The 14,343-nt window shown below is 38.8% G+C and overlaps 1 protein-coding gene across 1 annotated transcript; it reads left to right on the forward strand.

Moving 5' to 3' along the window:
• Positions 1 to 7,974: 7,974 nt before the first annotated feature.
• On the forward strand, positions 7,975 to 9,531 carry LOC104241092 (uncharacterized). Its single transcript, XM_009796008.2, has 2 exons — positions 7,975 to 8,884; positions 9,341 to 9,531. Exons 1-2 carry the CDS (start codon positions 7,975 to 7,977, stop codon positions 9,529 to 9,531), a joined length of 1,101 nt encoding a protein of 366 aa, XP_009794310.2.
• The last annotated feature ends 4,812 nt before the right edge of the window (positions 9,532 to 14,343 follow it).

Raw genomic sequence — 14,343 nt, forward strand, 5'->3', positions numbered from 1 at the left:
TCGGCGTTGTGGTGGTGCTGCTAGGTTAGAAGAAGAAGGTTTCTTTTGGGTTTTGTGAGGGTGATGGCTGGTGCTTTTTTTTGTATTCTAGGGTTAGGTCTTCTTTTTGTTGAAGAAGAAGATCTCCTCCTCTCTTGGGAGCTAGGGTTGATGGAAAAACGGTTGTTGTCTCATAAGAAGATAGGTTTAGGGTTGTTTTTGTGTCTAGGTCTTGAAAATGTGTGTTAGGGTGCATAAGAAGAAGGGGAAGTGAGTCTTAGGATTTGGGCTTTAAAATTGGGTCATGTCTTTGGACCTCTTCAATTAAGACCAAACAAAGTTAGCCTCAAATTTTACTTTTTCTTCTAAAACAAGACTAAAAATACTAATTAACCCTACTTAAGTAAAATAACTATTAAAATAAAACTAACCGTTAAAACAAACCTATTTTTGGTATTTTTCAAATATCATACTTAAAGATAAAAATGGAAAAATCATTGTAAAATTAAAGTAATATTCCTGAAATAAAGTGGAACTATTTTTGTAATTTTGAATTTTATGTAAGGTAGATAAATTAAAAGTAACTAGATAAAATATTAATTAGATACATAAAAGAAAATATTTTGTAATTTTTATTTTTGTAATAAAATAAAGTAAAAGAGTCAAAACTATTTAGAATAACTATATTAGACCTAAACTAACTATTTAAATGCTAAAATGTATAAAATCTCGGGGAGGGTCAAAAAATTACACGTCTACAGCTGCCCCTCTTTGACTGGAAATGCGAAGAGCTTTCGGACAAAGAACGACGAGACATATTTTTTGACCCGACCCTTATTTAGGGAGACCAAAAACTAAAAGAAAGGAGAATGTGACCGAGCCCTGGTATTCGAGCTGCCTACATATTCTTGGCGATAAAGGAATCAGGCCACGTGTAGTTTAGAAGTAGGAACAGTGATGGAGTATATCGAGGTGAAGAACCGATTGAGGTGCCGTCGAGGTTCCGGTCCGTGGTTCCTACCATTACATCAAAAAGGAAAAATTACAGCAAAAATAAAAGAAAAATACAAGATCCTATCTACTTATTGTCTTGAATCTTCTTTGAATCTCCACTTGCTCCTTCAACATGACACTAAAAATTCGCCTCATTCTTCAGGTGGACATCCTGCTGACTTGAATTTGAAGAAAACTGGAAGTTGACCTTGTTCTTCAGCCGGGCATCCTGCTGCTTGCACTTGAAATAAACTTGAACTTGGAGTAGACTTGAGCTTGAAAACCTTGTTCCTCAGGCGACTCGTGCTACTTCTGATTTTGAAGTAAAAATCACCCCTATTCTCCAGGCGAGATCCTGCTGTCTTTGACTTGAATCTTGAAAACTGAAAGTTGACCCTGTTCTTCAGGCGGACTCCTGCTGCATTTGACTTGAATCTTGAAAACTAGAAGTTTAACCTGTTCTTCAAGCGGGCTCCTGATGCCTCTGACTCGAACTTGAAAACTGAAAGTTAACCCTGCTCTTCAGGCGAGATCCTCCTGCTTGATTTTGACTTGAACCTGAAAACTAAAAGTTGACCCTATTCTTCAAGAGGGCTCCTGATGCCTCTAACTTGAACTTGAAAACTGAAAGTTAACCCTGTTCTTCAGGTGGGATTCTCCTGATGCCTCTTGAACTTGAAATTGAAACCCGAACACTGACCCTGTTCTTCAGGTGGGCTCTTGATGCCTCTGACTTGAACTTGCAAACTAAAAGTTGACCCTGTTCTTCAGGAGGGATTCTCCTGATGCTTCTCTAACTTGAAATTGAAAGTTGATCCTGTTCTTCAGGCAGGTTCCTGGTGCTTCTTTGACTTGGACCTAAAACTGATTTCTGAAATGTTGCTCCTCGTTCTCCAGGTGGGTGCCTGCAATCAAAAACAACAAAACAAACAAAATTTTCTGCCCCAGTTTGCACTAGGAAGATTTGTGAGTTGTTAGCAAAACTATAAATCACCTATGTTATTGATGAAGGATGCAATGATGAGGGTAAAACTAAAAACTCGACTAGGATGCGCGTCTCTTGTGAGATTGATCTTAAGGAAAACTATGAACTAAGCTTAACTAAACTAAGAATTGACCCTATTCTCCAGGCGAGACCCCTGAACTCAAGAAAAACTAGAAATTGAAAACTTAAGGAAACTAAGAATTGACCCTATTCTCCAGGCGAGACCCCTGAACTCAAGAAAAACTAGAAATTGAAAACTTAAGGAAACTAACAATTGACCTTATTCTCCGGGGGGGGGGGACCCTTGAACTTTAAGAAAAACTAAATATTGAAATCTTAAGGAAACTAACAACTGACCCTATTCTCCAGGCGAGACCCCTGAACTCAAGGAAAATTAAAGACTAACCACTTAAGAAAATTAAAAATGACCCTATTCTCCAGGCGGGGCTCCTGAACTTAAGGAAAGCTAAAGATCAACAACTTAAGAAAACTAAAATTGACCCTATTCTCCAGGAGGAACCCTTGAACTTAAGGAAAACTAAGACTAACAACTTAAGGGAACTAAAAACTGATCCTATTCTCCAGGAGGGATCCCTGAACTCTAAGAGAAACCAAATATTGAAATCTTAAGGAAACTAACAACTGACCCTATTCTCCAAGCGGGACCCCTGAACTCAAGAAAAACTAAAGATTAACCACTTAAGAAAATTAAAAATGACACTATTCTCTAGGCGAGGCTTCTGAACTTAAGGAAAACTAAAGACTAACCACTTAAGAAAATTAAAAATGACCCTATTCTCCAGGAAGGACCCCTGAACTTAAGGAAAACTAAGACTAACAACTTAAGGGAACTAAAAACTGACCCTATTCTCCAGGAGGGATCCCTCAACTCAAGGAAAACTAAAGACTTAACACTTAAGAAAATTAAAAATAACCCTATTCTCCGGGCGGGACCCTTGAACTTAAGGAATGCTAAAGATTAATAATTTAAGGAAACTAAAACTAACCCTATTCTGCAGGCGTGTAATGACTTGGCCGGTCGTTTCATGAGTTACCACTCCGTTTTCCTCATTTCTACTTCTTATTGCCTTGTTCAACTGTATTTTTGTATTATTGGGTTGGTTGGCTCGTGTTCGGAGAGGTTTTGGTAAGGTTTGAGACACTTAGTCTCTTTTGAGTGAGCTTAAGTTGGAAAAGTCAACCGGATGTTGACTTATGTGTTAAAGGGCTTGGATGTGAGTTTCGATGGTTCAGATAGCTTCGGGAGGTGATTTGAGACTTAGGAGCGTGATCAGAATGTGTTTTGGAGGTCTAGAGTAGATTTAGGCCCAAATTGGAGAAATTAGAATTTTGGCGTTTTCCTGTTGATAGGTGAGATTTTGATATAGGGGTCGGAATGAAATTTTGGGAGTTGCGGTAAGTTCGTTGTGTCATTTGGAACGTGTGTACAAAATATCAGGTCATTCGGTCGTGGTTTGATATATGTTTTGATCGAAAGCGGAATTTAGAAGATTTTATAATTCTTAGGCTTGAATCCGATGCGAATTTGGTGTTTTGATGTTTTTTGAGCATTCCGAAAGTTAGAACAAGTTTGAATGATGTTATGGGATATGTTGGCATGTTTGGTTGAGGTTCCGAGGGCCTTGGGTGAGTTTCGGATGGTTAAACGGATCATTTCAAGTTGTGGAAAATTGTAGAAAACTGTTGTGAGTGTTGCAAACTGTTGGCCTTCGCGTTTGCGAGTGGGCCCTCGCATTCGCGAAGGGTTGAGATGTGAGGCTAGAGATTTGGTCTTCGTGTTCGCGAGGAGGTCCCGCGTTCGCGAAGGGTTGGAGTCAGGAAACACCACGTTCGCGAGAGAGCAGACGCGTTCCCGATGGTTTGAGCTACTGAGGCATCGCGTTCGCGTAAGAGGAATTTTAGTCAACTTAAGTTTGTGCTTCGCGAACGCGATGCTTTGACCGCGTTCGCGAAGAAGGAATTGAAACAGCTGGGCAGAATGTTTAAAAGGCCTATTCTGCGATTTTGAGCATAAGTTCCTCCATTTTTTGGCGATTTTGAAGCTTTTTGAAGAGGATTGAAGAGAGAATCAAGGGGGAACAGTTAGAGATTTGGAACATCCGGAGGCCGATTCGAGAGGCAAAGGTATCGCGGGCTAGAGTTTGGACAGAGGTGAGTAATGATTGTCAATGTTGTCTTTGTTGATACCCAATTTTTTTCTGTATTATTTTTTATATGAAAATTACCTTTCAAATAACATATGTATGCATATATAAGTATTTCCAAGGGTTTTCTTATTTTTCATTAATTTTTAAAGATTTTTGGATCAATTTATTCCCCTATTTTATCAAGAAAAAACCAATAATTATTCTTAAATTATCATTTTGGCAATTCACTTATTAGATTCTCATATTTATACTAGAATATAGCTAACATAATTTTTGCATAATTTTACAAATTTATTTAGTATTTTTAAAAGCTAAATTGCATATAATTGCAATATTAGCCTATTTTAAGATTTAATTGTGTTAATAATTATAAAATTGACTCCAGTATTTTTATTTTTATAATGATATATTATTAATCATTTTAGTATCTTTAATTATTTCCAAAAAATATTTTACTAGTTTTTATAAAATAAATAATAGAAAATGGCTATTTAAATGTTAGCCCATTTGTATTTTAATTTTGGCCAGATTGGGCACCCCTAATTGAACCCAATTTCAGATCCCATTACCCGGCCCAAATCCTAAATTTACCCGATCCACGACCCTCTTAATAACCCGCCCGGATCCCCCTTTCAATCTCAGCCGTTGATCATTTAGATCAACGGCTCATACTCACCCTTTCCTTTTTAATTTTCCAATACCCCCAAACCCTAATCATTTCTCACCGGTAGCCGCCCCTGAATTCTCCCTCTCCCAAATTCTCTCTCAGAAATCCTAGCCGCCTCCCTCAACTTCCACCCTAAAACCACCGGAATCCATGGCTTCTAAGGCCATAGAAGTCATATACCGACCTCCTATAACTCCTACACGTTTGGTTACTGAAGTTTCAAGGCCTGACCACGAAGAAGCTTGGCCCATAGCTTGTTTGATTCGAGTTCTATGGCCACCTACGGCCTTGCTCCGACAAGCCATGGCTATGCGAGCCTGATCTCGACTTCTCCTGCTCAGATCAACGACTCTCCAAGCCTTTCTCACCATCTGGTTTCTTCTGAAACCCTAACTTTTGAGGTTCTTCTGATTTCTTTATATCTGTTCTAGATCCGTGTTTTCCCTAAACTTTTAAACGGTTTCTCGAGATTTCTGTAACACTCCTCAAATTTATAAAAGTTTCGAGATACGCTAACTATAGAACTAAATTATTACTATTTATATATATATAAGTATATAATGGATATACAATTAGAAAACTATTAATAATTTTACTATTATTAATTATTAAAAGTGGGTATCTTTAATTATTAGTTTTAAAAAAAAAAGGGAAAGGGGACTTAAAGCCCAACAAAAGGGCTATTGAAAAATAAAGGCTTTAAGCTTTAGAGAAACAGAACCCACGATTCTTCAAAAAGGGTAAAGGCTTTTGCCTGCCTTAGACGAAAAACAGAACACTGAGTTCTGTTCGCTCACGAACCAGAGCACACAGGCAACGAATACAAATCCTAGGGTTCTTCATAACTCACTTATTCTTGAACTCAGGTATGTAAAATCTCCTATTGTCAATTACCCTACAGTAGTAATATGTAAGAATTAAATAGCTAAATCCCTTCTTCCTCTATATCATCAATAAATTTCATAATTAGGTGTAGTACTTTAAAATTGATTAAAATGCACTGGTTGTTGTAGAATCGATTGTTTGACTGGTGTCAATTGGACTGGGGCCTACGTATTGGCTCGAGGTGAGTTGATATAACCCTTTACTAAAGTGGTTTAACTCACAAAAGCACGCATACAAGGTGTTTGATGAATTGCTTAAAAGAGTTTATCTTTATTTAATTAGAGCGAGTGATTACCCATTAATTTAGAATTGTTCTAGCAAAAGTTTAGATGATCTATATGTGCTTAAATTTTCAGATTTTTGTGTTGTTCTTATATGCTATTTTCATGTTGAAAATTATGAAGAAGAAAGAATCTTTGGAAATATTTTTATATGTTTATTTCATTCTTATGTCATGCTTTACATTTAAGGACACCAATATGAGCATGTACATAATGTTCTATAAAGAAAAGATTTAGACTTGAAAAGTCACAAGAAGAAGTTTTAGAAAGAAAAGATTTTTGGGGAGTATCCTTTGTTCTGAGAAGGGGTCATCGTCTAGGCCGAGGGTCCTGACCAAGGCATTGATTTCCCACAACTACTTGTGCCAAAGTAGGGAGCATACGAGCCGAGGGTCTCGTTGCCGAGAATTTACTTAGCCATGCTAAGGTATGATACATGAGCGCTGAGAACCATGAAGCGAGTGACACCTCGTGGATTGGGCCTATTCGATCAGGTTGGGATCGAACCCGTGCCGATCACACGGTGACTGAGACAAAATTAAGTCAGGATAGTTGGAACCCCCAAAGTATAAAGTGAAGTATTTTTTTTAAAGAAAGAAAAAGAAAAGAATTTCTTTTAGAATATTCATAAATTGCTATTATGCAATTATTTTAGAATTATTCTTATAAGCTTTATGTTTTACATGCATTTAGAACCTTTGCTCGTAATGTATATGTTATAAAGTTTCTCCCCCTATTGTTGAGACTCACTGAGTATGGTGGATGGTACTGACGTTCTCTTTTGGGAACCTACGTTGGTCTGCGGTACAACGTAGGAACCGGATTTGCAGGCGAACAGGCTACGAGTTAGGACTTCCTTCCTTTCCAGTGATATTGGTGAGCTTCGCTTTTGTTCGTGGAGTATTCTTAGAGTCATTTTCATTTAGCTATTTCTTTGTTTATTTAGAGAACCTGCCAGGAAATCTCATGTCCTGAGCAGTGCGTCAGTTTATCAGTAGAGGCTTCATAGACATAGTCATTGGGTTGAGATTCAGATGTTATTTTATAATAACTTAGCAGTAATTCGGTAGTTACTACGAATAAAGCTTTGGAGTTGATTTATTTAAATATTTGAATTAATCAAAAATATTTGTTTAGAGTATTGCTTTGTTGCATATAAAGTTTGGAGTTATAATAGGGTTGATAAGCAGAGATGGTTCGCTCGGTCATGTTTAGTGATCGAGTGCCGGTCTCGACTTGTTCAGAAAATGGGTCGTGACAAACTTGGTATCAGAGCCTCAGGTTTATGGAGTCCTAGGGGTCTATGAAGCCGTGTTAGTAGAGTCTTGTTTATGTGTATGAAGCGCGCCATACTTATAAATATGAGGCTACAAGCATTTAGGAAAAGTCTCTTTTTTTTCATACTTTAGATCGTGCAATAGAGTCTACCTCTAAGTATTCGTTTCTCCAAAACTCGCAGGAATGGCTCGTACTTGCAACTCTGACACCGACACCGACACTCAGGATGCTTCTCAAGAAACCATCGCTACTATTGTGTCTCAAGGTAGAACTAAGAAGGCTTCGACTCAGAAAAGGAGGGGAAAATCTGCAAAGGGAGTCCAAGTACCCCGGGTTGAACAAGAAGAAGGGGTGGAGCATGATGATCCAGTACCTCAAGATCCAGTACTGCCCCCAACAGCAGCCTCGACTCAGGCAACTATATCTCCCGAGGTGGGTTAGATGTTTAATGTTGTCAACAGTGATATGGAGATGTTTAAAGCCTTTATGTCCAACCAGAACGAGAGAAGAGATGAGATTCCACCTCAATCGAATAGACAGAGCAATTCTGAGTCCTCAAGAGTGAATGAATTTTTGAAGTTGAGTCCTCCAGTGTTCCATAGTTCTATAGTTGATGAAGATCCAATGTTGTGGCTGGAGGGTGTCAAGAAAGCCCTCCGAGTGATGAAAACATTTGATGATGAAGCTGTAGAGCTAGCTGCTTACTAGCTTAGAGATGTGGCCGGTGCTTGGTTTGAGATGTGGAAAAAGGAAAGAGATGAAGATGATGGTCCGCCTACTTGGGAAGAATTTGAAGAGGCCTTCATGGCTAACTTTATCCCAGAAGAGGATAGGGAAGCTAAGGCTACAGAGTTTGAAAAGCTCAAGCAAGGGAATAAAAGTGTGCAAGAGTACTACATGGAATTCATAAGGTTAGATAAGCATGCTCCTCACATGGTTAAGACTGAAAAATCAAAGATTCGCAGGTTTGTGGGCGGTTTAGCTTACCATATTAAGGATACGACATCAGCTGCAACAGTAGGGATGGAAGCCTTCTCCTCTGTTGTGGGATTTGCCAAGCACTTAGAGAAAGACAGACAACTAAGGAGAGAAGAAAAAGAGCTTAACAAGAAAGCCCGTACAACGGGCAGGTTTAATGGTACATCCAGCGGAGGTAGAAGGGATTCCTCTAATAAGGAGTCATTAGCACCAGCTCAGTTCAGTCATCAGTCAGGTGGTAGGTCTTCCTTCAGACGTACTCAGAGTAATGGAAATCAGTCTCGCCAGAATCAGAATTTTAGGACATCATCCTCACATAGCCAGAATCATGTTGAGCAACATTCACACAAGCAAAGTCTTTGTGGAACATGTAAGCAGCAACATTCAGGTCAGTGCAAGCTCGGGTTTCATGGTTGCTACCATTGTGGAGACATTGGTCATATAAAGGCCAACTGCCCAAAGTTGCGACGTAATCTCAGTGGTGGACCAACTCGTCCTTCTAGTTCCTCAGCTACTGCAGTTGCACCACCTCAGGCTCGTGGTTCTCATAATCAGATCGAGCATGGAGCAGGCAGAGGTGCATACCGAGTTACTCAGGGAGGGGGACAACCCCGTTTGTTTGCTACACTTGATCGTCAGAGTGCAGAGGCATCTGCAAAAATTATTACAGGTATACTTTTAATCTGCTCACATAATGCTTATGCCATAATAGATCCAGGTTCAACATTTTCATATGTGACTCCATACTTTGCAATTAACCTCGGACTAGAACCTGAACAACTTAGTGAGCCATTCCTAGTATCTACTCCAGTTGGCGAGTCAGTGAAAGTCACCAGAGTCTATAGAGGTTGTATAGTTTCAGTCCAAGGTCGCAACACCAAAGCCGATCTCATAGAGTTAGAAATGGTGGATTTTGATGTGATCATGGGTATGGATTGGTTGTCTTCCTGCTATGCCATGTTAGATTGTCATGCTAAGTTAGTCAGGTTCTAATTTCCAAACGAAGAAGTCTTAGAGTGGAAGGGTAGTTCAGCATCGCTTGTAGGTAAGTTTATTTCTTACCTTAAGGCACAACGAATGATCGGTAAGGGGTGTCTCGCCTATTTGGCTCACATTATTAATCCAGAATCAGAACCACCAGCTCTTCAGTCAGTGCCAATTGTTAGAGAGTTTCCAGAAGTTTTCCCAGATGACCTTCCCGGACTTCCTTCCGAAATAATCATAGACTTTGGCATTGATCTTATGCCAGGCACTCTGCCCATATCTATGCCTTCTTATAGGATGGCTCCAGCAGAACTTAATGAGTTGAGAGAATAGTTGAAAGACCTTCTTGACAAGGGTTTCATCAGACCGAGTGTTTCACCGTGGGGTGCCCCGGTCCTGTTTGTAAAAAAGAAAGATGGGTCTCTCAGAATGTGTGTCGACTATCGGCAGGTGAATAAAGTTACCATTAAAAACAAGTACCCACTGCCAAGAATTGATAATTTATTTGATCAACTTCAGGGTGCAAAGTACTTTTCAAAAATAGACTTGAGGTCGAGGTACCATCAGTTGAGAATCAGAAAAGAGGATATATCTAAAACAGCCTTTAGAACTCGCTACGGGCACTATGAATTTGTAGTGATGTCCTTCGGGTTGACAAATGCTCCAGCTGCATTCATGGACCTCATGAATAGAGTTTTCAAGCCATTCCTGGATACCTTTATTATTGTGTTTATAGATGATATTTTGATGTACTCTAAGAGCAAGGAAGATCATGCAGAACACCTCAGAATAGCCTTGCAGACCTTGAAGGAGAATGAGCTTTATGCCAAGTTTTCAAAATGTGAGTTCTGGTTGCACTCAGTGGCGTTCTTAGGCCACGTGGTATCTAGTGAAGGAATAAAAGTAGACCCTCAGAAAATAGAAGCAGTCAAGAACTGGCCTAGGCCGACAACGCCAACCGAAATCAGGAGTTTCTTGGGGTTAGCTGGCTACTATAGAAGGTTTGTGGAGGGGTTTTCCTCACTTGCAGCTCCATTAACTAAGTTGACTCAGAAAGCAGTTAAGTTCCAATGGTCAGACGCTTGTGAACAGAGTTTTCAAGAGTTAAAGAAGAGGTTGACCACTGCACCTGTGTTAACCTTGCCAACAGGTTTGGGTGGGTTCATAGTGTATTGTGATGCCTCCAGAGTGGGCCTTGGTTGTGTTCTTATGCAAAATGGAAAAGTTATTGCTTATGCTTCCAGGCAGTTAAATAATCATGAAAAGAACTACCCCACACACGATTTGGAGCTTGCAGCAATGGTGTTTGCATTAAACATATGGCGACACTACCTTTATGGTGAGCATTCTGAAGTGTTTACAGATCACAAAAGCCTCTAGTACATTTTCAAGCAAAAAGAACTAAATTTGAGGCAGAGAAAGTGGCTTGAGCTATTGAAAGATTATGACATCAATATCCTTTATCACCCGGGCAAAGCTAATGTGGTAGCAGATGCACTTAGTAGGAAGTCAATGAGTGTCTTGGCCCATCTTGCAGTACAAAGGCGATCTTTGGGTCGAGAAATTCAAAAACTAGCAAATGATAGAATTAGATTGGATGAGACCAAAGAAAAAGATATAACTGCTTATGCCTTAGCGTAATCCTCCCTTGTTGCGCATGTTAAGGCTAAGCAAGACGAAGATCCGTACTTAGTGAAATTAAAAGAAGGAGTCAGAAGCAAAGAAATCATTTCTTTCACTTTAGGAAGTGACGGAGTTTTGAAGTTGAATGATCGGTTATGTGTGCCTGATGTAGATGGTCTTAGGAAGGCCATAATGGAGGAAGCTCACAGTTCGAGGTACTCTATCCACCCAGGTGCTACCAAAATGTATCTAGATTTGAAAGTGTTGTATTAGTGGAAAGGCATGAAGAAACAAGAAGCAGATCACGTGGCTAAATGTTTAAATTCCCAGCAAGTCAAAATCGAGCATCAGAGGCCTGTTGGCCTGGCTCAAGACATAGAGATACCACAGTGGAAGTGGGAGATGATTAATATGGATTTCGTAGTAGGTCTACCTCGCACATACCGTAAACATGATTCAATTTGGGTTATTGTAGATCAACTAACAAAGTCCGCGCATTTTCTACTAGTAAAGACGACAGACTCCGCAGAGCAGTATGCGCAATTGTACATCAAAGAAATAGTCCGACTGCATGGTACTCCAGTTTCAATCATATCTGACAGAGGCCCTCAGTTCACGCGCATTTTTGGCAGGCATTTCAGAAAAGATTAGGTACCATGGTCAATTTAAGCACCGCTTTTCATCCACAGACCGATGGCCAGACAGCAAGGACCATTCAGACTCTCGAAGATATGCTGCGTGCATGTGTTATAGACTTTGGAGGTAATTGGGATGATCACTTGCCACTTATAGAATTTGCTTACAATAACAGCTATCAGGCCAGCATTGGTATGGGTCCTTATGAGGCGTTGTATGGGCGGAGATGTAGGTCTCCAGTGGGTTGGTTTGAACCAGCAGAGGTGCCGTTGATTGGTCCAGAGTTTGTTTGTGAGGCCTTGGAAAATGTTCAGCTAATTAGAGAAAGACTTAAAGCGGTTTAGAGTCGTCAAAAGTCTTATTCTGACAAGAGGCATCGTGAGTTAGAGTTCATGGTTGGTAATAAGGTGTTTTTGAAAGTTTCACCAATGAAAAGAGTTATGAGGTTTGGTAGGAAAGGGAAACTTAGCCCTATATTTATCGGACCTTATGAAATTCTAGAAAAGAAAGGAAATGTGGCTTATAAGCTAGCGCTACCCGTTGAGTTGTCCTCTGTTCATCCTGTCTTTCATGTATCTATGCTTAGAAAGTACATTCATGATGAGTCGCATATAATACCTGCTGATACTATAGAAATTAAAGAAGGCTTGACTTATGAAGAGGTACCTATAGAAATTCTTGATAGGAAAGTAAGAAAGTTGAGAACAAAAGATTTAGCATCGGTAAAAGTTTTGTGGAGTAATCATGATTCAAAAGAGGCTACATGGGAGGTCGAGAAAGATATGAGAAAGAAATATCCATATTTATTTGAGGAAAAAGGTATGTGAACCTAAGTTCGGTTTTACATTTATATTCCATTTATTAAATACAAGTTAGCAAGTGTTTATGTCCTTCCTAGATTATATTTAGTTGTCTTAGTGATTTAGTTTATGTCAGAGTATATTTAATTCATTAAAGTGATTTACTTTTGCTAAAGTGTTGTGCTTTAGATTCTTGTTAGTTATTGTGGTACCTCCTTACCGGAGTGTGAGTAATTAATTTATGAGCTGCGTATGGTGCCTATGAATGGCCTGTTATGGTATATTTGGTTGTTGTTGGTGTATTTGTGGTATTTGTGACAGGGATATTTTTGGATAGTCCAATTTATAAGGGAAACTCTAGCGAAATTTTTGAAAACTTAGGGAGTTAGCCAAAATATTGAGTCACTTGGAAGAGTGAGTAGTGCTAAGAAAAATTTAAGAGGTTCAAGGACCTAAGGGATGATTGTTAGCTTAAGAATATGACCCTAGCAACATTCGAGGACGAATGTTTTTAAGGAGGGAAGATTGTAACACCCCTCAAATTTATAAAAGTTTCGTGATACGCTAACTATAGAACTAAATTATTATTATTTATATATATATAAGTATATAATTGGATATACAATTAGAAAACTATTAATAATTTTACTATTATTAATTATTAAAAGTGGGTATCTTTAATTATTAGTTTTTTTAAAAAAAAAGGGGGAAAGGGGACTTAAAGCCCAACAAAAAGGCTATTGAAAAATAAAGGCTTTAAGCCTTAGAGAAACAGAACCCACGATTCTTCAAAAAGGGTAAAGGCTTTTGCCTGCCTTAGACGAAAAACAGAACACTGAGTTCTGTTCGCTCACGAACCAGAGCACACAGGCAATGAATAAAATCCTAGGGTTCTTCATAACTCACTTATTCTTGAACTCAGGTATTTAAAATCTCTTATTGTCAATTACCCTACAGTAGTAATATGTAAGAATTAAATAGCTAATTTCCTTCTTCCTCTATATCATCAATAAATTTCATAATTAGGTGTAGTACTTTAAAATTGATTAAAATGCACTGGTTGTTGTAGAATCGATTGTTTGACTGGTGTCAATTGGACTGGGGCCTACGTATTGGCTCGAGAAGTTTTGAGGTGAGTTGATATAACCCTTTACTAAAGTGGTTTAACTCACAAAAGCACGCATACAAGGTGTTTGATGAATTGCTTAAAAGAATTTATCTTTATTTAATTAAAGCGAGTGAGTACCCAATAATTTAGAATTATTCTTGCAAAAGTTTAGATGATCTATTATGCTATATGTGCTTAAATTTTCAGATTTTTGTGTTGTTCTTATATGCTATTTTCATGTTGAAAATTATGAAGAAGAAAGAATCTTTGGAAATATTTTTATATGTTTATTTCATTCTTATGCCATGCTTTACATTTAAGGACACCAATATGAGCATGTACATAATGTTCTATAAAGAAAAGATTTAGACTTGAAAAGTCACAAGAAGAAGTTTTAGAAAGAAAAGATTTTTGGGGAGTATCCTTTATTCTGAGAAGGGGTCATCGTCCAGGCCGAGGGTCCTGACCAAGGCGTTGACTTCCTGAAACTACTTGTGCCAAAGTAGGGAGCATACGAGCCGAGGGTCTCGTTGCTGAGAATTTACTTAGCCATGCTAAGGTATGATACATGAGCGCTGAGAACCATGAAGCGAGTGACACCTCGTGGATTGGGCCTATTCGATCAGGTTGGGATCGAACCCGTGCCGATCACACGGTGACTGAGACAGAATTAAGTCAGGATAGTTGGAACCCCCAAAGTATAAAGTGAAGTATTTTTTTAAAGAAAGAAAAAGAAAAGAATTTCTTTTAGAATATTCATAAATTGCTATTATGCAATTATTTTAGAATTATTCTTATAAGCTTTATGTTTTACATGCATTTAGAACGTTTGCTCGTAATGTATATGTTATTAAAGTTTCTCCCCTGTTGTTAAGACTCACTGAGTACAGTGGATGGTACTGACGTTCTTTTTTGGGAACCTACGTTGGTCTGCGGTACAACATAGGAACCGGATTTGCAGGCGAGCAGGCTACGAGT

Source organism: Nicotiana sylvestris, chromosome 12 (assembly GCF_000393655.2).
Source record: "Nicotiana sylvestris chromosome 12, ASM39365v2, whole genome shotgun sequence".
Classification (NCBI taxonomy): domain Eukaryota; kingdom Viridiplantae; phylum Streptophyta; class Magnoliopsida; order Solanales; family Solanaceae; genus Nicotiana; species Nicotiana sylvestris.

Excerpts from the sequence above, each read along its gene's own strand:
- LOC104241092 (XM_009796008.2), top strand. The coding sequence starts at position 7,975 with ATGTGGAAAAAGGAAAGAGATGAAGATGATGGTCCGCCTACTTGGGAA. Across the intron at positions 8,885-9,340 it reads ATCTGCAAAAATTATTACAG|AATCAGAACCACCAGCTCTT; the intron begins GTATACTTTTAA and ends TTATTAATCCAG.